Consider the following 26,364-nt stretch of genomic DNA (forward strand, 5'->3'; position numbering starts at 1 on the left):
GCTCTATCCACTGAGCCAAACCGGTTTCGGCATGAAAGAATATTCTTATTTTATAGACCTATTGGTCACAATTTAATTCATCTGGAAAGCTGTGAAGGGTAACACATATTGGTTAATAAAATTATATAGATCTCAATTGTAAAATTCTGTAACATATCATTTATACATTGCATTGTGTACTCAGCACCCAAAGTCAAGTCTCCTTTTGTCAGCTTATATTTACACACTCATTTTACAGAAGGAGAATCTAATAAATTAGAATATTCACAGAACAGAAAGAGTAGACCACTTTCAGAATTCCTGGGCACTGGTTCCACCTCGGGTTTGTTTTCCTGGAAGACCTAAGAAACTCTTGCCTGATTTTTTCTGCCCTCCCTTCCTTCCTTTTTTCCTTCCTTCCTTCCTCCCTCCCTCCCTTCCTTCCTTTCTTTCCTCCCTTTCTCTCTCTCTCTTTCTGTATCTCTTTCCTCACTTTTCACTGGGGCATTAGGGCATTAAGAATTTGAATGAGTGAGCACACCTGGGAGTAGCAGGGGCCGTTTAGAGAATGAGGATATTCAAGAGGGATCCCTCAACTCACGTAAAGATGAGAAGTACTTTTTTTTTTTTTTTTTTTAGGAGAAACAGCCTGTTCAGTGTCACGTTGGAATTTTTCTGTCCTTTATCACCAAATCTCTTCATTTCCTCCTTCATGTCCCTCCCTAGGGTGACTGCCTTTCACCGGCTCACACCTGGTTCCGGGCTTCAGCTGCCCTCTTGGCCGGCCTAACTCTGAAAGTCTTCTCCCTCCAAAACAGCCTCTGCCATTTGTATCCTGATATTTAATATATGTCATAATTTGATTCCACTCTGCTTATTGGCTGTGATATGTCAATACTTCCGAGAAGTACCTTCTCTTCAACAGTATTTATTGCTCACAAGCAGGGTACAAGGCACGGTTGCCTGGCGGTGGCTGCAGAAATGAATACAACTATCACCTCTTATGTGCGCCTCTTCATGATCAGGAAGTCATGGATCTTGTCCTTGAGTGATGTATAATGTAGAGGGAAACAAATAATTGTCTATACTGTAAGGCAGAATGGAATGAGTTATAATGACTGAAAGAAAGGAGTGCAAAAATAGCCGTAATTAATTTCACTAGTCATGTCAGGAAACGCTTCGTAGAGGACTGGGTATCACACGATGTGTAGAGGGTAAGGGGTGGAGCACACATTCTCGCTGAGGCTCTATGCCACACATAGGCAAAGGACCGTGACCATGCATGGTGTCTGGGAGGTGCCCAAAACACATCATGCAGATCTAGGGCTCTGTTTTTGTTTGTTTATGCTTTCCTCATGTGGATGCCCTCGGTCTTCTTCACTCTCTGCCAAATCCCATTCATCCTTCAAGGCCCAGTTTCAGTTCTGCCTCCCCCATAAGGTCTTTTCTGACTGTGCTAGCTGGTGCCACTCCAGGTAACATGTAGTTCAGGATTTAGTTGTAGTGTTTGTGCTGGAATTGGTTTCTCAGTTAGCCCAGGGCAGACATTACACTCATCTCATACTTTGGGGGCCTTGCAGCCCCAACAAAGTGCTAAAGATAGTCAGGGCTAGGGAGTTTATGGGTCCTTTCACTAGGACTAACATCCTCATTCTGCCTAAATGCAGTTTATTTTTGCTGTGCAGTCTGGGGTTGTTTGTGGGCATTTAGGATTTAGCTGGTTGTATTTGTTAGCTCATAGGGGAGCAATGTTTCAAATACTCACTTGAGTGTTCCGCTCAGACGTGGAAGGGGAAAGGGAGGAGCACCTAACCTTGAGCTGAACTCTGTGACTCTCTTGGTGGAGCCTTGGGAACTGGGTGGGCCTAGCTGCATAATCTGCAACATCGTCTTTCTCAAGTTCCTGCTCGAGAATGACTTCGCTTCTTTCAGGTCTCTTGTTTTGATGCTTGGGTTGCACTTAGTTCCCCTAAAGTGCCAGAAATGTAACTTGTCATTCCCTTTTGGAGAATGGGGTACAGGGCATGGCTTCTTGGTGCTGAGGCTGCTTGCATTGTGTGTTTGTCTGGTTCTGCAGACAATGAGAACTAGTTATAGTAAGGAATCGGCTCATGTAGTTACGGAGATTGAGAAATCCCAAGATCTGTAGTCGGCGATGGTATATAGTTTCAGTCTGAGTCTGAGTCTGGAGGCCTGAGAGCCAGGAGAGCTAATGGTGTAAGTTCCAGTCCAAGTCCAAGTGTAAAGGCAGAAGAAGACCAATGTACCAGCTCAAAGACAGAGAGAGAGAGAGAGAAAGAGAGAGAGAGAAAGAGAGAGAGAATTCTCCCTTACATCACCTTTTTGTTCTGTTCAAGCTTTCAGTGGATTTAGTGATGCCCAACCAGGAAAACAGGATTAATCTGCTTTACTTAGTCTACAAAATCAAATGTTAATCTCATCTAGAAACACCCTCACAGATGCATTTGAGTAAAGTTTAACCAAATATCTGTGCACCCCTGGCCCCGCCAAGTTGACACATAAAGTTAACCATCACAGAGTGATACAGAAGGAAAGCTTGGCTGGGAAGAAAGTCTTATGAAGCTTTTGAAGTAGGGCCTGAAGAAAAATGCCCCAGCACACTAGAACCCCACAGAAAGTGCATTTTCCAACACAATATTTGGGGAGTGTGTCTGCACTGCTGAGAGCCATGACTCTGACGACTTCTCATGCTGTACAGTCATGTATGGTTGCACTGGTCCAGCCAGTTGTGCACAAACAAAGGTTCCTGGGTAAAGGGTGCAAGTGGAGGCTGAAATGCATGCAGCTCACACTCTACTGACCAAGCCATGCACTTGGGTGAGGAGCTGCATCTGCCTTAAGGAAAAAGGGGGCCTTTGCCTAATTTTCCCAAGCCATGAACCAGGGCTCCTCATGTATATTGAGTGTAAGCAGAGCATCCTAGCTGGTGTGCCACGGCATATTACAGTTCCTCCAAACAATACAGGTCCTCTCTATGTTTGGAGTTGCTGGGAAGGGTCATCACCTGTAATCACAAGAGGCCTCTAGCCACAGGCAGCCTCCAGACATGAGCAATCTTGATTGTTTACGTCATTGTGCCATAAAAATATTTTCTACATGTGCTGTGATGTAAAGAAGATTGGAGAGCACTGTGCCAAGGGACTTGCCTTATTCATCCAGAAGGCAATTCACCCATTTCAGAAAGGGCACATGTCCATCTGTCTATCTAAGCACAAGCTGTGTCCAGCAGCAGAGGGCTTCCTGTTTTTCATTTTGGGGTGTGGCGATCTGCAATCTTCAGGTAAGATCTGGGCAGAGAAAGTCTGGGTCCAGGGTATCTGCCGTTATCTGTGGTTGTAGTTCAGTTTCCATGGAGAGAATGCTGTCTGGCAGCCTAGATCACAGATACATAGCTTGGAATCCCAGGAGGTTTGCTGTCCTGAGTGTTGATGGTTTTGTCCATCTGTGCCCAAGAGGGAGAGAGAGGACATGTTAACATAAAGGTGCTGCTGGGAAATCCCAGGTCCCATGAGGAGCCCCGGGGAGTTGTGCAAATGGGCAGGGAGATGCCCTGAGGAAATCTGGGGTAGCAGGGCCTTGCCCTTTGCTGAGTCTTTCACCTCTACTCCAGCAGCCCCATTTGGAAGCCTTTGGGGCATCAACTTTTTCACCCAGAAAAAAGCAGGAGGGAATGGGGGTTCTTGCATTGATTTTGATCACAGGCTTGAGGCAACATCCAGGCTCAAGCCACTTGCCTCCTTGTTCCTAGCTGAGCCCCAGGTCCTTCTGTACCGCCCCCTATTCACAGTGGCAAGTCACCGCTGCTAGCATCTCTCGTGCTCCAGTTTAGAACACTGCAGGCAGCCTTCCCACTGGCTTGAGGAGTCTTTGATCTTAAATCACATACTGACCAATGAATAATCGTCATTCAACTTGTCTAGAGGATTTACTTTGCGATATCTCAATTCAGGACTCCCCGATGAATTCTTCAAATCTAGTTCTTTACACTACCAGCTCCTCCTGTTTCCTCCCACTCTCCTTCAGATCCTGGTTCAAACGTGTGAGCACCTTGCCCCTCACTTCTTGCTTCTCCTTCTTCCTTTCTCTTCCTTCTCTTCTTGCCTCACTCACCTCCTTCTTTTCCTTCTCCTTCCTTCCCTTTCGTGATCTCTGAGGAAAAGGGGTCCTCTGTCTCTTTCTCTAGGGCGCTTGGCTTACCTCTACAACTTTCCTACTTGTCCGGCTCACAGATGCCTTAAAGAATCAGCTCTTGATTTTTAGTTATGGATTCATTTACATTCCACTCCAAGTTCCCAATATCCTCCCACCATTCATTTATTATCATTATTTTCTCATTTTTCTAGATTCCTGGGTTCAAATTTATCTTTCATGATTGGCTTCTTGCGTATTAGCTCAGCTATTAAACAGGAACACTTTCAAAACATTTGATTCACCAGGAGACCCCAAAGCTGTCCTGCTGACAGTAGCAGAAATGAGGACCCTCAGATAGTGACCGCCCCTCAACAGATCCCCCAAATGGAAAGCTCTGTTAAAGGACAGGGTTTACTGTTCCCCTGCATACCCCAGAGAAGGACACTGAAGCACAGGGACTTGTGACTGTCACTAGACCACTACAAATGGTTGTGCAGGTTGCATCCTGTAAAACTCAGCTGAGGGAGCAAATGGGAACGGAAACGAACCTGTGTTCTATTTGCCTGTCTGTGTACCTGGTGTGGGCCTCCGGGAGGCACCTGTTTTCTTATTTTCACACCGTGAGCTAGCAGAGGCCCTGGGTATTGCAGAGGCTGGGGTTTCCACACTACGATCCGGGGCTCAGGGGATGCTGCACTTAAAGGGTGGGATCAGCACCCCAAACAGGCCAGCCTGTGGATAACCTTTGACCTGGGGAGTAGGGCTCTGTGCCTGTGTGGAAGTACCTTAGGCCAAAACCCTCAGCCAGTAGTCCTGGAACTCTAGAGAGGAGTCCCAAGGAAACCAGCTGGCCCCTTGTTGAGTGAACAGGGTGAAATAGCAGAATTGTTGGAACAGATATGACAACAGGGATAAAGCGTTAGAAAGGACTGGCATTATCAGAGTACTGCACTGTGGAATACATTGTGTTTCCTGGCTTCTCCTAGGTGGGGAGCACCTGTACAACACCTGTCATTCACTTCGTCAGGGGACCCAAGCACAATGCTATGTGTCCCCCTTCCTACTTCTACCCCTGCCCATCACTCCTCCCTGGTAGCATTTTCATCAGGTGGACTTGTCTACAGGCCTCAGCTCTGCTTCCACCCAGCTTTGGAGACGTTCTGGGTCAGATGAGGGTGCGGTGGGAGGGTGGGTAGCATTTGGGCACAAAAATCAAGAAGAGGGGTTTGCATGGTGGAGACTGAGTTTTGCTTAGTCAGGGTATTAGCTTTCCATGGGCTTTATGGACCCAGCTGCCCTATCAGTTCAAACACAGTGCTAGATTCACCAGGCAGACCTCAGTTTCCCCCTTCAGGGGAGCAACCTGGCAGAGGCACAGAGAAAGGTGATACCAGGTAAAATACTGATTCAGGGTGGAGGTGAGGGAGGGGCAGATAGGTAAAAGGCAGGTGGGAGTTAGCGGGTGTGGGACAGAGTGACTCTGAGCCTGAGGAACGTAAGTTGCTGCTGCAGCCAGGCAAGTTAATCGAGTTCAAGGGCACCTCTCTCAGCTCTGTGACCTTGGAGCCCCCTTAGCAACCTGTTCACATGGAACAGCCCTCACCTCACACCAGGGGCTCTCTTGTACCTTGTCCCCTGTAGAGGGTGCTTCACTCTTAATCATGATTCTCATCTAACCTTGAGCCAGACCCCCACATGAAAGTTTAGGGCCTCACCCTGGAGGCTGCCATGGGGTGACAATTGACCACATTCCTGTCCTCATAGAGAGAATCCTGGCGTCATTTCCCTGATATGGTATTTTCCTGATATGGTATTTCCAGATTCTTGCCTGTGGCTTCTGGCTAGGCAGTAGTAAAGAGAGGCCTGCCACCAGTGACTCCCTGTCCTGGGAGTGCTGGTGAAGATCCATGAGTCGCATCAGCTCACCTTGGACAGGGAGATTTCATCGTAGATTCTGAGCTCTGCTGGCTGAGGATCTCTTGGAGCCGTGACACATGTGTATATTGTGTTCTTTGAGACAGCGTCTGTGTCACAAACAAAGATAGAAACACAGTATGCAAAAGGTGGCTGACTTTTTAGAGATGGTCTACTCTAAAGTTTTCTTTTTAAGATGAAGAAATGAAGCCCTAAGAGGTTAAATGGCTCCCATCCTCTTGAGATGGGTACTTGGGTGTTTGGACTGTCTTTCCCTCTTCTAGGGATTCCATGTGCTATGGGAGGCATCCGGCTCAAGCCTCACCCAGAACTCAGCAGGAATTCTTTTCTATTCTAGAGTCCACGTTAGGCTAAAGAGACTCTTCAATTTCTGCGTGGGCAGTTAAAATAGCTCTTCTACCCAGGGTCTTCTTAGTGTTTCTGGCACTCAGCATTGACTGCCTTGCATGGCTAGTTGTTTTTTAATGAGACGGTCTTGGTTTTTCTACTCGATTGAGACTCTCTAGTTACATACTGTGTTGATTGAGACTCTCTGGTACATACATTACTGTTATTGCCTCAATGTTAAGCACAGAGCAGATGCTCCACAAACATTTGTGGCTTGCTTGATTGACTCACACAGACAAACATTTATTAAGCTCCCTCTATGTGCCAGACTCGGTGTGAAGCTATAGAGAAGCAAAGACAGGGGAGACATGTCTCTATTTTTAATAAATTATGGGCTGGTGGAAGCACTCAGCCCAGTGTACCACTTTTCTTTGCTCCTAACATGGAACATTTTAGGATCAAGTTGAAAAGATACAGCTAGAATTTAGAGTCTTCATGTTCAAGGGCACTAATATATCCATACTTAACAGATCTGAGTTGATCAATCTCAGAAGGATCCAACATTTCAGAGTTTAGTCCTGTCCAGCCCCTGCTTCAGACTTGGTGAGTGAGCTAGACTGAGTGTTCTCTTGTCCCACTTATAGATTAAAAAAAAAGCAGCCCTTCTTCCTTCCCAGAGACTATAAGACAAGCATTTCAAACTCAAAGGATAACATGAGTCAAATAAATGAGACATGTGGCCCGTGGGCTGCAAGTTTGACATGCTTGCTGTAAGGTATTGAAGACAGATGTCTTTTTTTTGAGGAACCCTGAAGATCACCTATGGCCTGAGCGGGTTGCATGACTTCTCATCATGAGGCCAAGGTGGGGCCTATCAATGAGAAGTATGGTAGCTAACATTGACTGAGTACTTACTATGTGCCAGGCACCAGACAAGTGTTTTATATGTGGGATTCCATTTAACCCATTGCTATGCATATTTTATAATTGAGAAAACTGAGACTCACAATGATAAAATAACTGGTAGCTGATAAGTGGTCAAGCTGGGACCTTCACCCCAGACCAAGCATGTCAAACTCAAAGGCTAACACGGGCCAAATAAACAAGGCATGCGGCACGCGGGCTGAGAATTTGACATGCTTGCCCCGGACTGTCTGCAAAGCACAAGCTTAGCCTTAACCACTCTGCTGTGAATTCGTCTCTCCCAATAGTCATCCAGAGAAACTTGTGGCTGAAAACTTACCAGGTTTCTTCTTACTCTTGAGGATCTTCAAGGAGGAACCTGAGGAATCAGACCAAAGGAGAGTCAAGAACCTGGAAGCAGAGGGAGAGCCTTTCCACATTCAGGTTTCTTATTATGATTTGAGCGAAGGGGAGATTTTGGGTGGATAGGGGGTTAGGAGGAATAGGATGGTGTAATTTCCCCCTGGGGTGCTAAGGTCAGGTTTTCTGAGTTGAAAATAGCACAAATACAGAAGAATCCAGAGGGATCTGGAAGAATCTAGTGACAACAATGGAATACCAAATTAGTACATGTTCCTCAGTGACTCTCCAAAGTAAAAAATATGATGGAATTGAAAGTGACCCTCATGACCCTCTAATCCAAGCCTTATTTCACATGTAAGAACACTGGGCTGGAGAGGTAAAGATACATGTCTAATGAAGCACAGCTTATTAATGGGGGTGCTAAACTTGAACCCAAGCTCTGGGCCCTCTAGATACTGGTGATCCCATGATCATATTCAGAAGAGCATTCAGAGTGATACCATACAGTCAGGGCCATCAGTCTGGGAGATTGTGTGGTGGTGGAGTGGGGATTGTAGAAATGCTGATTCCTTGGAGCAAAAGCCTCTCCACACCACCTTGGATAAATGACTCCCTTCCTAGGGAGAAGGAAGGTGCATTTCCACACCGGGGAAATCCTACCTCGTCCTCTCTTGCAAAACAGGAACAAAAGCACTGCAGGTAGGATGACTATAACCAGAAAGAGCACAGCCAGTCCGCTCAGCATCCCAGGATGGCGCATATGGAGGCCCATGGCGCTATCTGGAAATGGAAGAGGCAGTGAGACAACTCTCAGAAAATAGGCCCCAGATGCTGGGCAGGCTTGTCCACATTCCAGGGGCACTGTCCAAACCAGGGACCCTCCAGGGGGAGTCCCAGAGCTTTGAGGGAAACTATACTTTCTGCCATTGAAAGTCAGGGTTAGAAAGGGAACCAGGGATCATCCCTCTGATTTGGACTGGTTTCCAGGGCTTCCTGGGAGGATAATGTAAGGTACATACATTATCTATTGTATGTACCACTCTGGTGATACATTATCCCTTCCTGGGAGCCATTTAACCTGGGGACCAGGCCTAGCATAAGGGAGGCACTTTGCTCTGGAAAACGAGGCCCACAGTCAGGCCTTACAGCTCTCCAGAGTGATGTGTAGGACTCCAGGAAAGATGGACAGAGCTGGTTACCTGCACAGAGCTGCTGGGCAGAGATGGAGTCAGAATTGTTGCTGACGGGGTTCCAGGCTGTACAGGTGTAAGTCAGCTCTTGGTTGTTAGGAGTCTGGAAGACTTGAAGAACACTACCCTCTGTCCCCATGGGACTCCACCTGTATGTCACATTGTTTTCTTCTTTCTCCACAGAGCATGTCAGTGTGACATTACAAGTACTGTTCGTAGATGTCATTAAACTCTGAGTAATTTTCGGCTTCCCAAGCCTACCTATGAGGGGGAAACACATTAGCCTATACCAGTTTGTAAGGGCCAATTGCTATATTAAAATTTTTTTCAAATGTTTATTAAACACAGCCATCATGTAAAACGAAGTATAAAAATCTTAAAATAAAATAAACCATATTAAAAATAAACTGAATAAATATACAAAACTCATCACTTTCTAATTTTCTTGACAATTTACCATTATTTATGCTCTAAATGTTATTTATATCTATGTATCTGTCTTTTGTAATGATGTGCAAAGTCTTTCCAACTCTGCATGTCTAAAAATGATCTATCTGTGACACCATGGGTGCATCTTGAAGGTATGATGCTAATAAATCAGATGAAAAAGGACAAAAACCATATGACTTCACTCATATGTGAAATATAAAACAAAAAGTAACAAACTATCAAAACAAAACAAAAACTTAGACACAGACATCAGAATGGAGGTTACCAAAGGGGAAGACAGAGAAAAGGGGGTCAAATACATTATGGAAGGAAACTAGACTTTGGGATGTGAACACACAATAATTGTATACAGATGTTGTTCACCTGAAATTTATATAATGTTATTAACCAATGTCACCTGAATAAATTTAATTTAAAAAATCAGCCACAGTGGGAGTATTTATACCATAGGAATTGGCAAATGCTACAAACTTGGACTTGATTTATTGCCTTGTTGATAGTTGCTCTAGATTTAAGAAAGCAAAGGAGAAAAGGTTACTAAAGAAGATTAAACTTAAAAGTGTCTATTGCCATTTCATTGTGAATAGCAAAAGAACAAAATAAAATTTAAAAAATTAGAAAATATTCTTCCAGTATTTGAAAGGCACTATCCAATTCAGTGAAGAAGTTGCAACTAAATGTATAAAGGGATGAAAACAAACATCTTAAAGTTATTACAATAAGCTGCTATGAATATTTGTACACAAGTTTCTGCCTGAAATAAGATTTTGTTTCTCTGAGATAAATGCCCAAGAATGAAATCATATGTAAAACCATTTTTTTAATTTAAAAAAGTGTATTGTGAGAAAATATACATAACATAACATTTAGTATTTTAACCATTTTTAATTGTACAGTTAAATACATTCACATTGTTGTGCAAACATCACCGCTATTTATCTGAGAACTTCTCTCCCGCCCAGCCCCTTTAAAATAGATTCTATTTTTTAGAGCAGTCTAAGGTTCTTAGAAAAACTGAGTAGATAGTACAGGGAGTTACCATATGTACCCTGCCCCCATTCACTCTCAGCCTCCTCCATTATCAACATCCCCACCAGAGTGGTACATACAATAGATAATGTATATTGATGCATATCATGATCACCCAAAGTTCACAGGTGATATACACTCTTGGTGTATATTCTATGAGTTTTGACAAATATATAGTGACATGTATTCAGCATTATATATCGTACTAGAGGCCCGGTGCATAAAATTCGTGCACGGGGGATGTGTGTCCCTCAGACCAGCCTGCACCCTCTTCAATCTGGGACCCCTCAAGGGATGTTTGACTGCCTGTTTAGGCTCGGCAGTCGAACACCCCTCTCACAATCCAGGACTGCTGGCTCCCAACCACTCGTCTGCCTGTCTGCCTAATTGCCCCTAACCACTTCCACCTGCCAGCCTGATCACCCCCCAACCGCTCCCCTGCCAGCCTGATCGACCCCTAACTGCTCCCCTGCCGGCCCAATTGCCCCTAACTGCCCTCCCCTGCCGGCCCGATTGCCCCTAACTGCTCCCCTGCCGGCCCCAACTGCCTTCCCCTGCTGGCCCGGTCATCCCCAAATACCCTCCCTTGAAGGCTTAGTTGCCCCCAACTGCCCTCCCGTGCAGGCCTGGTCCCCCCCAAATGCCCTCCTCTGATGGCCTGGTCTCCTCCAAGTGCCCTCCCCTGCCGGCCATCTTGTGGTGTCCATCTTGTGTCCACATGGGGGCAGCCATCTTTGATCACATGGGGGCAGCCATCTTGTGTGTTGGAGTGATGGTCAATTTGCATATTACTCTTTTATTAGATAAGCTAAAAATGCCATAGATTTCTGGGTATTAATTTTATATCCTGCTTCATTGCCGAATTCACTTACTAAATCTAGTAGTTTTTTTATGGAGTCTTTAGGATTTTCTGTGTACAGTATCATGTCATCTGCGAATAGTGAAAGTTTTACTTCCTCCTTTTTAAGTTGGATGCCTTTTATTCTTGTCTGATCGCTACAGCTAGCACTTCTAGTACTATGTTGAACAGGAGTGGTGAGAGTAAGCATCGCTGTCCCATAGATTTTGAATTGTTGTGCTTTCATTGTCATTTGTTTCCAGGATGCTTTTTATTTCTTCTTCGATCTCTTTGGTAACCCATTCATTATTTAAAAGCATGCTATTTAGTTTCCATATGTTTGATTGTATATGATTGTATTTATTATAGTTGATTTTAATTTTATGCCATTGTGATCGGAGAAGATGCTTGATATGATTTCAGCCTCCTAGAATTTGTAGAGACTTAGCCTATGTCCTAGCATGTGGTCTATCTTTGAAAATATTCCATGTGCACTTGGGAAGGATATATATTCTGTAGTTTTGAGGTGAAATGTTCTGAAGATATCAATTAGTTCTATCTGATCTAGTGAGTCATTTAGGATTACTGTTTCTTTGCTGTTTTTTTTGTCTTGAGGATTTATCCAGTGACATCAATAGGGTATTAAAGTCACCTTTTATGATTGTGTTGCTGTTGATCTCTCTCTTAATATCTGCCAGAATTTTTTTTATGTATTTGGATGCTCCTTTATTGGGTGCGTATACGTTTACCATTGTTTATCCTCTTGTTGTATCAATCCCTTTGGTATTATGAAGTGGCCTTTCTTATCTCTTGTTATGGCCTTCACTTTGAGGTCTATTTTGTCAGATATAAGCATTGCTGTCCCAGCTTTTTATTTTTTTTTCATTTCTGTTTGTTTACCTCACTGATTTAGTCCTCAGCCTCTTCTAGTCTAGTGTTGAAACCTTCCTTTATTTATTTATTTATTTATTTATTTATTTATTTATTTATTTATTTATTTTTGTTGCACCTACTAAAGGCCCAATGAATGAAACTTGTATACTCGGGGTGGGGGGGGGTTCCTCAGCCCGGCCTGTGCCCTCTCACAGTCCAGGAGTCCTTGGGGGATGTCCAACTGACGGCTGCTGAGCGCTGCTGCGGAGGCGGGAGAGGCTCCTACTACCACCACTGCGCTCGCCAGCCATAAGCACAGCTTCTGGCTGAGTGGTGCTTCCCCCGTGGGAGTGCACTGACCACCAGGGGCTAGCTCCTGCATTGACTGTCTGCCCCCTGGTGGTCAATGTGCATCATAGCAACCAGTCGTTCTGCCACCGGGCTGAAACCGGCTCTCTGACATCCCCTGAGGGGTCCTGGGTTGTGAGAGGGTGCGGGCTAGGCCAAGGGACCCCACTGATGCACGATCAGGGTCGGGGATGGACCGCAGGAGGGCTCCAAGGCGTGTCCGGCCCATCTCGCTCAGTCCCAATCGTCCGAACCCCAGCAGCAAGCTAACCTACCGGTCAGAGCATCTGGCCCTGGAGGTCAGTGCACGTCATAGCGAACAGTTGAGTGGACAGGCGTCCTCAAACTATGGCCCACGGGCCACATGCGGCCCGCCGAGGACATTTATTCGGCACGCCGGGTGCCGCTGCCTGTCCTGCTTAGCAGCCGACTCGTCCCGGGCCCGCAGTGTGCGTAGGAGTTTGTTCATAGTTTTTTTTTAAACTATAGTCCGGCCCTCCAACGGTCTGAGGGACAGTGAACTGGCCCCCTGTTTAAAAAGTTTGAGGACCCCTGACTTAGCATATCATTTGCATATTATGCTTTTATTAGTTGAACAGACAACTGGACATTTAGCTTACCAGGCTTTTATTACATAGGACAGTAGAGTTTCACTGCCCTAAAAACCCTCTGTGCTCTGCTTATTTATCCCTCCCTCCCCAAAACCCTGGCAACCACTGATCCTTTACTATTTCTATGGTTTAAGTTACCTCCATGCTTGTTCATGACTTTTTAGCTCTCGCCAGATCACAGAACTTCTAAGAATAATTTTTCATTAAAAAAAATTGCCAATCTATTTAAATTCCCACCAGCAATGTATGAGTGTTCTAGTTTCTCCACATCCTCACCAGCATTTAGGGTTATCACTGTTTTTCATTTTGGCCATTTTGATGGATAAAACAACTTGCTCAAGGTCACACAGCTGGCAAGAGGTCTGGCAGGGGAGGGCAGTTAGGGTGTGATCAGGCCAGCAGGGGAGCAGTTAGGGGTGATCAGGTCAGCAGGCAGAGGTGGTTAGGGGAGATCAGGAAGGCAGGCAGGTGAGTAATTAGGAGCCAGTGGTCCCGGATTGCGAGAGGGATGTCTGACTACCTGTTTAGGCCCAATCTCGCAGGGTGGAAAGGGTGCAGGCCAGGCTGAGGGACCCCATGCCCTCCTCCCCCCATGCACAAATTTCGTGCACCGGCCCTCTAGTCTATAATAATAAAAGCCTAAGCAACCATCGCAACTGAATGGATGACCAAACATGCTGCATGGGGCGACCAGGCCGTCAGGGTGGTTAGTGAGGGACAACCAAACAACTGAGCAGCAGGCTGCGTGGGGCGACCAGGCCCACGGCAGGGGGGCAGTTGGGGGTGACCAGGCCTGCAGGGGGGCAGTGAGGGGTGACCAAACGACTGAGCAGCAGGCTGCGTGGGCGACCAGGCTGGCATGGGGGTTAGTGAGGGGTGACCAAACGACCAAGCAGCAGGTTGTGTGGGGTGACCAGGCCAGCAGGGGGGCATTTGGGGGTGACTAGGCCAACACGAAGGGGGGGCAGTTGGGGGCGATCAGGCAGGCAGGCAGGTGAGCAGTTAGGAGCCAGTGGTCTGGATTGTGAGAGGGATGTCTGACTGTCAGTTGGACATCCCCTGAGGGGTCCCGGATTAGAGAGGGTGCAGGCTGGGCTGAGGGGACCCTCTCCCCCACCCCCACCCCCATGCGTGATTTTCGTGCACCAGGCCTCTAGTAGTTATATAAGATGATAAGATATTACCATTGGGAGAGTCTGGGTACAATGGACACAGAACCTCCCTGAACATGTCTTTACACCTTTCTATGCACCTGTAATTATTTCAAAATAAAAAGTTTTCTAAAGTACTTTGCATACACTATCTCACGTGGTCCTCACAATAACCATGGGAAGTGAATGGTATGATTATTCACATTTTATAGAGAAGAAAAACAAGGCCACGGGACAAACTGCTGATAGAAGGTTACATTGCTGAAAACAAGCAAAGCCACACCCTCTTGAGAAGTATTGATATAGTTATGCTTATTTATAAGCATAAAATGATTAAGGGAACCCAGTAGTCAGAAATACAGTTGTTCTGTAATAGCAAATTTGCAAAGTAAAAATAAAAAACAAGCCCTTTATCTTCCCACGACTTACGATAAACTTGAAGTTTGTAGGTCCTGGTGAGTGTCTCCTTTTCAGAGTTTTTTGTATTTATGTCAGCTTTGTAGATCGCTTCATCTTCCATCCTCAAATTGCTGATCTCCAGGTCGTAGTTCTGACTCGAGACGTTTATTCGTTGTTTATAATTTTGGTGGGTCACAATGACTTGGGGGGGTGCGTCTGAGTGGGCCACTACAACAGCAACGGATGTTTTGGAACTCATCCAATTAATGTTGGTAACTTGCTGTATGTCTTGGATATTTAAAGGGAAAGTAACTGGCTCCCCCAGAATCCCATTCACCGTGAGGATGTTTGTGTTGCTTTCAGCTGCTTCCAGACCTGAGGACATAAATAGAAATTGGTAGCCATTTGGCTGTTGCACCATCCAGAGCTCCCTGTCTCCCCAGGCTGGAGTCTCCCTTAGGAGCTCCCATGGATGCAGATCATCCAGTTTCTTGAGGGTGTCCCTTTGTTTTGGCATTCTACCCTAGACATATTTAATATGTTATGATGGATACATTTTCTAAAGGATTAGCATTCAAAAATGAAGTTTCCCAGTGAATTTCCAGGGATCCATTTAAGTAAAAACATGTTTATCTAGACTTACAGACTCTGAGAACTAGAAGGAACATAAGCCTCCACGAGGTCTGAGATATCGAATGTCTTTCTTTCCCAAGATCAGATGTCCAAGAAGTGGAAGGGTTGGGGCAAGAGCCTGGGATGGCTCCTGTGGTCTTTGCAAAAAGGAAGTTACATTTATGCCTCTATTCCTGGCAGGTACAGTGCTCTGGAGTAAATATTCCCTAAGTTGACAATTTGGGGGATCTTTTTTGTTAACTATTGTATCTCCCGTCCCAGGAAGAGTACCTGACACACAGTGGGTGGTTAGTAAATACTTCTGGGATAAAGTGATAAATGGATTTCACTTATGTGTTGCCTAGAATGTCTTGGAACAACTTCTGAAGCAAAGTTCATTTATTCATTCATACATTTATGAATGAATGCATATATTTATTCAAGGTCAGCTTTATTTCAGATACCGTGGCAGGTATTTATTATGTAATCTATAATACGAATGTTTGTTGAGCAAACTACTCTTTTAAGCATTAGGAAAAACACACCAAGGCCAGGAGACAAACTATTGATGGAAGATTACAGAACTAATGTAATAAGGAGTTGAGGATACAATGGTGAACAAAAATAGATATATTTCCTGCTCTCCAGAATGTAACAGTTAAATAAAGAGACCAATGTGGAGGAGGTAACCGCAAAAGGTTAAATATAAAACAAGTAAGTATTATGGTGGTCGAGAGAGAATAGCAGGAGGGACTTGTTCTGTTTTGGGAATCTAGGAACACTTTCTAGTAAAAGCTGAAGCATGAGTGTATTTATTTACTTATTCCTCACTCGAGGATATTTTTTCATTGATTTTTAGAGAGAGTGGAAGAGAGAGGGAAAGACAGAGAGAAATATCCATGTGAGAGAAACACATTGATTGGATGCCTCCTGTATGAGCCCCAACCAGGGCCCAGGCCAGGGAGGAGCGTGCAACCGAAGTACGTGCCCTTGATCAGATTCGAAACCGGACCTTTCGGTCTACAGGCTGAGGCTCTATCCACTGAGCCAAACCAGTCAGAGCAAGAATGAGTATTTTTAAAATCTAACATGAGAAAAAAAAAAGAATTAAAGGTTTATTATTCTTTCCCTCCATCACCTAATAAAATAAATTGATTTAATACATAATTTGTGAAATGAAAAGCAATATAATTATAAGATTTTTTTTTCATCTTTTCCTCTTCTCTTATTACTTTCTTATTCTCACTGAGCTCTATTTAGTAAGAAATAGTGTTTTGAGCCACCACAGATTATATTACAAATGTTTAAAAAACCAACAGACACAGGCCCTGACCCATCAGTAAGAGTATCAGCCATAAACAAGAACAGTTCTCTTCTGGTGAATATTGGCTGCATGTGAGCCCCAAAGAGCAGCACATAAGTTTTTCACATAAGTGGGTTCAGGCTGATCCTAAAATTTATCCAGGGCTTGGCATAAAGAGCGAAAAAATAAGGGTCACTGAGAATACAGGTCATTTTGAAGTGTCATAAAAGCAAAGGGCCCGGCCAGTGTGGCTCAGTGGTTGAGCATCTACTTATGAACCAGGAGGTCATGGTTCAATTCCTGGTCAGAGCACATGTCCCGTTGCAAGCTCGATCTCCAGTGGAGAGCCTGCAGGAGGCAGCCGATCAATGATTCTCTCTCATTATTTTTTGAAAAAAATATATTTTATTGATTTTTTATAGAAAGGAAGGGAGAGGGATAGAGAGTTAGAAACATCGATGAGAGAGAAACATCGATTCAGCTGCCTCCTGCACACTTCCTACTGGGGATGTGCCTGCAACCGAGGTACATGCCCTTGACCGGAATTGAACCTGGGACTCCTCAGTCTGCAGGCCAACGCTCTATCCACTGAGCCAAACCGGTCAGGGCTCTCTCTCATCATTGATGTTCCTATTTCTTTCTCTCCTTCTCCCATCCTCTCTGAAATCAATTAAAAAATATATTTTTTTAAAAAACAAAGGGAAAGAAATGTTAAAGGGTCTGCTGTAAAAAAAAAAAAAAGAAATAGGAAGCAAAGAAGGAACATAGGCGTAAAGAATAAAAATGGCGACAAATAAGTACCTATCAATAATAACTTTAAATGTAAATGGATTAAATGCCCCAATCAAAAGACATAGGGTAACGAATTGGGTAAGAAAATAAGACCCATATATCTGCTGTCTACAAGAAACCCACCTCAGAAAAAAAGACGCACACAGACTGAGGGTGAAGGGATGGAAAAAGGTCTTCCAGGCGAATAGAAATGAAAAAAAAGCTGGGATAGCAATACTTATATCTGACAAATTAGATCTCAAAGTGAAGGACATAACAAGAGATAAGGAAGGCCACTTCATAATACTAAAGGGAGCAATCCAACAAGAAGAAATAACTCTGGTAAACATATATGCACCCAATATAGGAGCACCCAAATACATAAAAAATCTCCTGGAGGATATCAAGGGAGAGATTGACAGCAATACAATCATAGTAGGAGACTTTAATACCCCACTATCACCATTGGACAAATCCTCTAAACAAAAAATCAGCAAAGAAACATCAATCCTAAATGACTCACTAGACCAGATTGAATTAATTGACATCTTCAGAACATTTCACCCCAAAGCCACAGAATATACATTCTTCTCAAGTGCACATGGGTCATTTTCAAAGATAGACCATATGTTGGGTCATAGGCAAAGTCTCTTCAAATTCAAGAAGATAGAAATCATATCAAGCATCTTCTCAGACCACAGTGGCATAAAACTGGAAATCAACTACAATAAAAACAATCCAAAGAAATCAAACACATGGAGACTAAACAGCATGCTATTAAACAATGACTGGGTTACCAGAGAGATCAAGGAAGAAATAAAAAACATCATGGCAACAAATGACAATGAAAACACAACAGTCCAAAATCTATGGGACACAGCAAAAGCAGTCTTGAGAGGGAAGTTCATAGCTCTACAAGCATACTGCAAAAAACAAGAAACAATGGTAATAAATTACCTAACCCTACAACTCAAATAGTTAGAAAAAGAGCAACAAGAAAAGCCCAGTGTAAGCAGAAGGAAGGAAATAATAAAGATCAGAGTGGAGATAAACGACATAGAGACCAAAGAAACAATACAAAAGATCAACAAAACCAATAGCTGGTTCTTTGAAAAGATAAGCAAGATTGATGAACCTCTAGCCAGGCTCAACAAGAAGCAAAGAGAGAGGACCCAAATAAAATCAGAAATGAAAGAGGTGAAATAACAACAGATCCCACCAAAATACAAAGGATTGTTAAAAAATACTATGAACAACTGTGTTCCAACAATCTGGACAACCTGGAGGAAATGAACATATTCCTAGAAAAATATAACCTTCCAAAACTCAATCAGGAAGAATCTAAACAGTTCAATATGCCAGTAACTATGGAAGAAATTGAAGCAGTCATCAAAAAGCTTCCAGCAAACAAAAGCCCAGGGCCAGATGGCTTCACAGGGGAGTTTTACCAAACATTCAAGGAAGAACTAAAACCTATCCTCCTCAGACTATTCCAAAAAATTCAAGAGGAAGGAACACTTCCAAGCTCCTTCTATGAAGCCAGCATCACCCTAATACCAAAACCAGATAAAGACAACACAATGAAAGAGAATTACAGGCCAATATCCCTCATGAACATAGATGCCAAAATCCTCAACAAAATTCTAGCAAATTGGATCCAGCAGTACATCAGAAAGATCATACACCATGACCAAGTAGGATTTATCCCAGGAATGCAAGGATGGTACAATATCCGCAAATCAATAAACATGATACATCACATAAACAAATTGAGAGATAAAAATCACATAGTCATATCAATTGATGCAGAAAAAGCATTTGACAAAATCCAACACCCTTTCTTGATAAAAACTCTCAGCAAGGTGGGAATAGAAGGATCATACCTCAACATAATAAAAGCTATATATGATAAACCCATAGCTAACATCATACTCAATGGGCAAAAACTAAAACCATTTCCCCTAAGAACAGGAACAAGACAGGGATGCCCACTGTCACCACTCCTGTTTGACATAGTACTGGAAGTATTAGCCACTGCAATTAGACAAGAAGAAGAAATAAAAAGCATTCAAATTGGAAAAGAAGAAGTAAAGCTGTCTTTATTTGCAGATAACATGATATTGTACATAAAAAACCCGAAAGACTCCATCAAAAAACTAACAGACTTAATAAATGAATTCTGCAATGTAGCAGGATACAAAATTAATGCCAAGAAATCTATGGCATTTCTATACACCAATAGTGAACTTACAGAAAGAGAGACTGAAAAAGCAATTCCATTTACCATCGCACCAAAAAAATTAAGATACCTAGGAATAAACTTAACCAAGGAAGTAAAAGACCTATATGCGGAAAACTACAGGACACTGAAAAAAGAGATAGAGGAAGACGTAAACAGATGGAAGAACATACCATGTTCATGGATTGGTAGAATCAACATCATTAAAATGTCCACACTACCCAAAGCAATCTATAAATTCAATGCACTCCCCATTAAAATACCAACGGCATACTTCACAGACCTAGAAAGAACTCTCCACAAATTCATCTGGAATAAAAAAAGACCCTGAATAGCCACAGCAGTCCTGAGAAAGAAGAATAAAGTAGGAGGGATCTCAATACCAGTTATCAAGCTGTATTACAAAGCCACTGTTCTCAAAACAGTCTGGTACTAGCACAAGAACAGACATATAGACCAATGGAATAGAATAGAGAATCCAGATATTGACCCAAACCACTATGTGCAATTAATATTTGACAAAGGAGGCATGAACATAAAATGGAGTCAAGACAGTCTCTTCAATAAATGGTGTTGGGAAAATTGGACAGATACATGCAAAAAAAATGAAACTAGATCACCAACTTACACCATACACAAAAATAAACTCAAAATGGATACAGGACTTAAACATAAGACGGGAAACCATAAAAATACTAGAGGAATCCACAGGCAGCAAAATCTCAGACATATGCCGAAAGAACTTCTTCACTGATACTGTCCCTAGGGCAGGGGTGGGCAAACTTTTTGACTCGAGGGCCACAATGGGTTCTTAAACTGGACCGGAGGGCCGGAACAAAAGCATGGATGGAGTGTTTGTGTGAACTAATATAAATTCAAAGTAAAGGAATGGAGGGGAGAGCAAGAGAACCCTCCGCTCTTTCGGCTCCGCTGGCCGGATAGAACAGCTGAACGGGCTGTATCCAGCCCATGGGCCGTAGTTTGCCCACGGCTGCCCTAGGGCAATGGAAGCCAAAGAGAAAATAAACAAATGGGACTACATCAAAATAAAAAGCTTTTGCACAGCAAAAGAAACCATCAACAAAACAACAAGAAACCCCACTGTATGGGAGAACATATTTGCAAATGTTATCACTGATAAAGGTTTAATCTCCAACATCTACAGGCAGCTTATACAACTTAATAAAAGGAAGATAAATGATCCAATAAAAAAATGGGCAATGGACCTAAATAGAATCTTTTCGAAAGAAGACAGAATGAAGGCCAAGAGACACATGAAAACATGCTCAAAGTCACTAATTATCGGAGAGATGCAAATCAAAACGACAATGCGATACCATCTCACACCTGTCAGAATGGCTATCATCAACAAATCAACAAACGACAAGTGTCGGCGAGGATGCGGAGAAAAGGGAACCCTCGTGCACTGCTGGTGGGAATGCAGACTGGTGCAGCCACTGTGGAGAACAGTATGGAGTTTCCTCAAAAAACTGAAAATGGAAGTCCCATTTGACCCAGTAATCCCACTCCTAGGAATGTATCCTAAGAAACTAGAAACACCAATCAGAAAGGATATATGCACCCCTATGTTCATAGCAGCACAATTTACAATAGCTAAGATTTGGAAACAGCCGAGGTGCCCGTCAGCAGATGACTGGATCAGAAAACTATGGTACATCTACACAATGGAATACTATGCTGCCATCAAAAAGAAGGAATTCTTACCATTTGTAGCAACCTGGATGGAATTGGAGAACATTATGCTAAGTGAAATAAGCCAGTCAATAAAAGAAAAATACCACATGATCTCACTCATTTGTGGATAATAAAAAACATTATAAACTGATGAACAAAAAGATAGATACAGAGGCAGTAAAGCATCAAACAGACTGTCAAATTACAGTGGGAAGGTTAGGGAGAGGTGGGGGAAATAAGAGATCAACCGAAGGTCTTATATGCATGCATATAAGCATAACCAACGGATGCAAAACATTGGGGGGTGAGGGCATGTATGGGAGTCGTGTGTGTGTGGGGGGGCCAATGGTAAGATATGTACACATATAATACCTTAATAAAAAAAAAGACTACATTATAAAATTTCCAAAAGCCTCCTAATATTTAAATCATAAAAGGGGGGATAGTAGAAGAATATCATGTAAGGAAAAATATCCTGTAAGTAAATTACATCTAGAAAATTTTTACTTTAGAAAATTAACTTTCATTTGTAATGCTAACAGCAAGACACCCATGAAAAACACACATGGTGTCAAAACAAGCCAAAGGAAAATCATTTGGGCAAAAAATGAAAAAGGATCCCAAGTCAAATTTATAGAAAAGATTCCTTTATTAACTTTTGGTCGAGAATATGTTTGTATATTTTCAGAAAACACCTCCAAGAGCATGTGGATTCCTGCAACAGAGAGGAATTGACAGGACTGCTCCAGCCATGAAGACAGAAGAGAAACAGTCCAGAGATGGAAGACGCTGACGACGCCTTGCCCTACTAGCAGTCAGCAGCGGTGCGTCGCGGCAGGTTGTCCAGGACCAAACCAGAGTGTTGGACCTGCATTACCACCATTTGTCCACCATCCAGAACTGAAATATCATTGCTGACATGTACACATAAGGAACTGTTTGACATTGAAATTGGGACTCAAAAAAACTGCTGGCCCAGAAACTCACTACAGACTGATTCATTTGCCTCTCAGCATAACCATTATTGCTTGTCTCATTTTCGGTTCTTATAAGTGTATTTCTAGTATCACATGATCTCACTCATCTAGGGCAAATAATGAACAACATAAACTGATGAATAAAAACAGACCCAGAGACAGGGAAGCATCGATCAGACTGTCAAACCTCAAAGGGAAGGTAGGGAAGGGTGGAGGTAAGGAGGGGAGATCAACCAAAGGACTTGTATGCATGCATATAAGCCTAACCAGTGGTCACGGACAACAGGGGGGGTGGGGGCATGCATGGGAAGGGGTTTGGGATGGGAATGGGGGGATGAGGACAAATATGTGATACCTTAATCAATAAAGAAATTAATTAAAAAAATAAAAAAAAATAAAAAGCAAAGGGATTTTGTAGGGGAGGCTGGGGGAAGGTCAATGGGGAAAAAAAAGGAGATATATGTACTAATATATGTAATACTTTAAAAAATAAAATAAAAATAAAAAAAGCAAAGGGATTTTTAACCTGTCTCACTAAGGCCACCTTTGTCCTCCAGCCAGTAAGCAGTCCCTAAATGAACCTGGGGCCTGCAAATATAAACCTCTTTTCTTTCAGACCAACCAACATTTCCCCTGAGGAAGACCACCGCAGGCAAGGCCTGATGACTTAGTTAGGGTAGAATATATAACAGGGCCCTAGGGGGCGCGAGAGACTAAGGACTCTCATTTACAAACATTAAGTGCTATCTATGTGCCAGATGCTGTTAGGGACGCAGGGATGAATAGGACATGGCTGCAGTCCTGGTTAAGACAGATGTGTAGACAAGTATTGCATTCAATGTGATGTGTGGTAAGAGCACAAGGGACACACCATTGGGGGCCAAGCAGAGGCTAAGGTTGCTTTCAGTGGCAGGAGTCATAGTTTACCAAAATTCATTCTCTTGAACATGAATTCTCTCCAGGTAAACTGTTCCATTGGGCTAATGACATCAGGTAGAGGGACATGCGGAGGGTCCCAGCCTGAGTCTCTGGATGTCCCAGATATAGTTTATGTGACTTGTGCAGTCACACAGAGCCTTGAGCTCAGAGAGACCCTGAATTTGGTTTAAAGATGCTGTGCCACCTTGAAATTCTTCATAGTATTTGAACAAGGAGCCCCATATTTCTTTTTTTTAAAAAAATGTATTTTTATTGATTTCAGAGAGGAAGGGAGAGGGAGAGAGAGATAGAAACATCAATGATGAGAGAGAATCATTCATCAGCTGCCTCCTGCATGCCCCCAACTGGAGATGGAGCCCGCACCTGGGCATGTGCCCTTGATGGGAATTGAACCTGGGACCTTCAGTCCGCAGTCTGACACTCTATCCACTGAGCCAAACCATCTAGGGCAGGAGCACCATATTTCATTCTGTACTGGGTTCTACAAATGATACAACTGGTCCTGGTGCCAGATCTTAAGGCTTTATTTATTTATTTATTTATTTTTTTACATAAGGCCCCCCAGTACCTAATTGCCATTCTGCTCGTTGGATTCAGATCAGGTGTGAGAAGATGGATGAAGTGTGGGTGCCATTACATCATCATTTTGGTGGGTTCTTTCATCAAATTCCAGGAAGTGTGTAGGCAGTTTGCTAAGGTGGAGTCCTTCTTAGCGTTAGAGCAGTTGGGCAGCCACAACATGGTTGATGTGGGGTGCTGCTTTTGTAGTTATGTCTTATCTTCCATGGCAAGTCATCAGGAAGTGGTGCTGGCTGGGTGGCAGATAGAAGGAGCTGGGGGAAGTCCTGCTGCTATTTGTGCTCTGGTGTGGTGAGAATTCTGGGCTTGCTGAGAAATGGCATAGGGGTTGCACAGGCATAACGTAAAGAGTCTGCCACCTTCAAATGTTCCAACTGTGATGTGAGAGAGGCAGCTGCAAAACCTTAGCATGTAGCGGAAAGATAGGGAGGCTGAAGATGTAGGTACTAGTACTTTCGTGTATGAGCTGGGCAACCTTATAAAATCACAAAACCTTTCTGAGTCTCAGTTTCTTCATTCATAGAATGGAAATAATAGCTATAAAATTGCCCTACCTAATTAGTGGTCAGCAAATCATATAATATGAGTGAAAATGCTTCACTAACCATCAAGGCAAATACATGTTAGTTATTTCTGAGGTTAATAATGACAATGAGGATGAGAATCCTCATCTTCTTTTTTATTAATTAATTAATTAATTAATTTAAAACATTGATTTCAGAGAGGAACGGATTGGGAGGAAGAGATAGAAATATCAATGATGAGAGAATCATCGGTTGGCGGCCTTCTGCACGCCCCACACTGGGGATCGAGGCCCCAACCTGGGCACGTGCCCTCACCAGGAATTAAACCGAGACCTCCTGGTTCATAAGCTGATAACCACTGAGCCACTCTGGCCAGGCCATCATCTTCTTTATTATCATCTTAATAATTGGTACATGCCCTTGAAGCCTTCCCTAGTCTATCCCTATGATGGCCACGGTGACACCAGGCCCATACTGAAGAACGTATAAAGAGTCATTATTGCCCTGACCGGTTTGGCTCAGTGGATAGAGCATCAGCCTGCGGACTGAAGGGTCCCGGGTTCGATTCTGGTCAAGGGCATGTACTTGGGTTGCGGGCACATCCCCAGTAGGTGGCGTGCAGGAGGCAGCTGATCGATGTCTCTCTCATCGATGTTTCTAACTTTCTATCCTTCTCTCTTCCTCTCTGTAAAAAATCAATAAAATATATTTAAAAAAAAGAGTCATTATTAAGGGCTAATTCAAGTAAATCCCTGGGGTCGTTTTAGGTACCACTTTACTTGGTGAACTTTATTTTTCTCTTAAAAACTTCAGTGTTAAAACAATCCTGTTAACCATTGCACCAAAAAAATTAAGATACCTAGGAATAAACTTAACTAAGGAGGTAAAAGACCTGTACTCAGAAAACTACAGGACATTGAAAAAAGAGATAGAGGAAGATATAAACAAATAGAAGAACATACTGTGTTCATGGATTGGTAGAATCAACATCATTAAAATGTTCATACTACCCAAAGCAATTTATAGATTTAATGCAATCCCCATTAAAAACCAATGGCATATTTCACAGACCTAGAACAAACTCTCCAAAAATTCATCTGGAATAAAAAAAGACCCTGAATAGCCACAGCAATCCTGAGAAAGAAGACCAAAGTTGGAGGGATCACAATACCAGATATCAAACTATGTTACAAAGCCACGGTTCTCAAAACTGCCTGGTACTGGCACAAGAACAAACATATAGACCAATGGAACAGAACAGAGGACCCAGAAATAGACCCAAGTCATTATGCTCAATTAATATTTGACAAAGGAGGCAAGAGCATACAATGGAGTTAAGACAGTCTCTTCAATAAATGGTGCTGGGAAATTTGATCAGATACATGCAAAAAAATGAAACTAGATCACCAACTTACACCATACACAAAAACAAACTCAAAATGGTTAAAGGACTTAAATGTAAGATGGGAAACCATAAAAATCTTAGAAGACGCCATAGGCAGCAAAATATCAGACATATGTCTTAGCAATATCTTTACCAAGACAGCTCATAGGGCAATGGAAACTAAAGGGAAAATAAACTGCCAGAAGCCGATCATTGTTTTGATAATAGAGAGCTGTGGACAGGGAATTCGGAGGGCTGGTCAACCTTAATTGCTCTAAAGGGTCAGAGCTAATTACTAGATATTGGTAGTTGAAGCAGCCCCTACCTGTTAGTCCTAAATTCACTGATTGGCTTTTATTGGCATTTCCTGCCTAGGGGATATGGGTGTATCCTATCATTTTAATCCTAATAAAAGGGATGGAAAAGCCAGATCGAGGAGTAGTCCTCCCACTAGAGTTGGACTACCGCCTGGCCCCCATTTCCCAAATTAGTGCTTTTCTAGTCTCTTTTCATTTGTGCGCGGCCTTCTCCAGAACCCGAACCCTGAACCGGAACCCTGAATCACACGGGACGTGAAAGGGGTTTCCACAATAAACCAATGGGACTACATCAAATAAAAAGCTTCTGCACAGCAAAAGAAACCATCAACAAAACAACAAGAAAGCCCACTGCATGGGAGAACATATTTGCCAATGCTATTTCAGATAAGGGTTTAATCTCCAAAATTTACAGGGAACTCATACAACTTAACAAAAGGAAGATAAACAACCCAATCAAAAAATGGGCAAAGGAC

General features: G+C 43.1%; 1 protein-coding gene across 1 annotated transcript in view; it reads right to left on the reverse strand.

The window, feature by feature from the left end:
- Window positions 1–2,372: 2,372 nt before the first annotated feature.
- The window catches only part of CD84 (CD84 molecule), a 38,884-nt gene continuing 14,892 nt past the window's right edge, over window positions 2,373–26,364 (reverse strand). The window contains exons 3-8 of the mRNA XM_080647748.1: window positions 14,579–14,923; window positions 8,859–9,110; window positions 8,320–8,439; window positions 7,637–7,675; window positions 6,058–6,155; window positions 2,373–3,442 (exon numbers count right to left, since the gene is read on the reverse strand). Coding sequence (XP_080503874.1) covers window positions 3,374–3,442; window positions 6,058–6,155; window positions 7,637–7,675; window positions 8,320–8,439; window positions 8,859–9,110; window positions 14,579–14,923 — 923 coding nt within the window. The 3' untranslated portion in view covers window positions 2,373–3,373. The remainder of the gene's footprint in view (window positions 3,443–6,057; window positions 6,156–7,636; window positions 7,676–8,319; window positions 8,440–8,858; window positions 9,111–14,578; window positions 14,924–26,364) is intronic.

The sequence above is a fragment of the Plecotus auritus genome (genome assembly GCF_963455305.1).
Source record: "Plecotus auritus genome assembly, chromosome: 12".
Classification (NCBI taxonomy): domain Eukaryota; kingdom Metazoa; phylum Chordata; class Mammalia; order Chiroptera; family Vespertilionidae; genus Plecotus; species Plecotus auritus.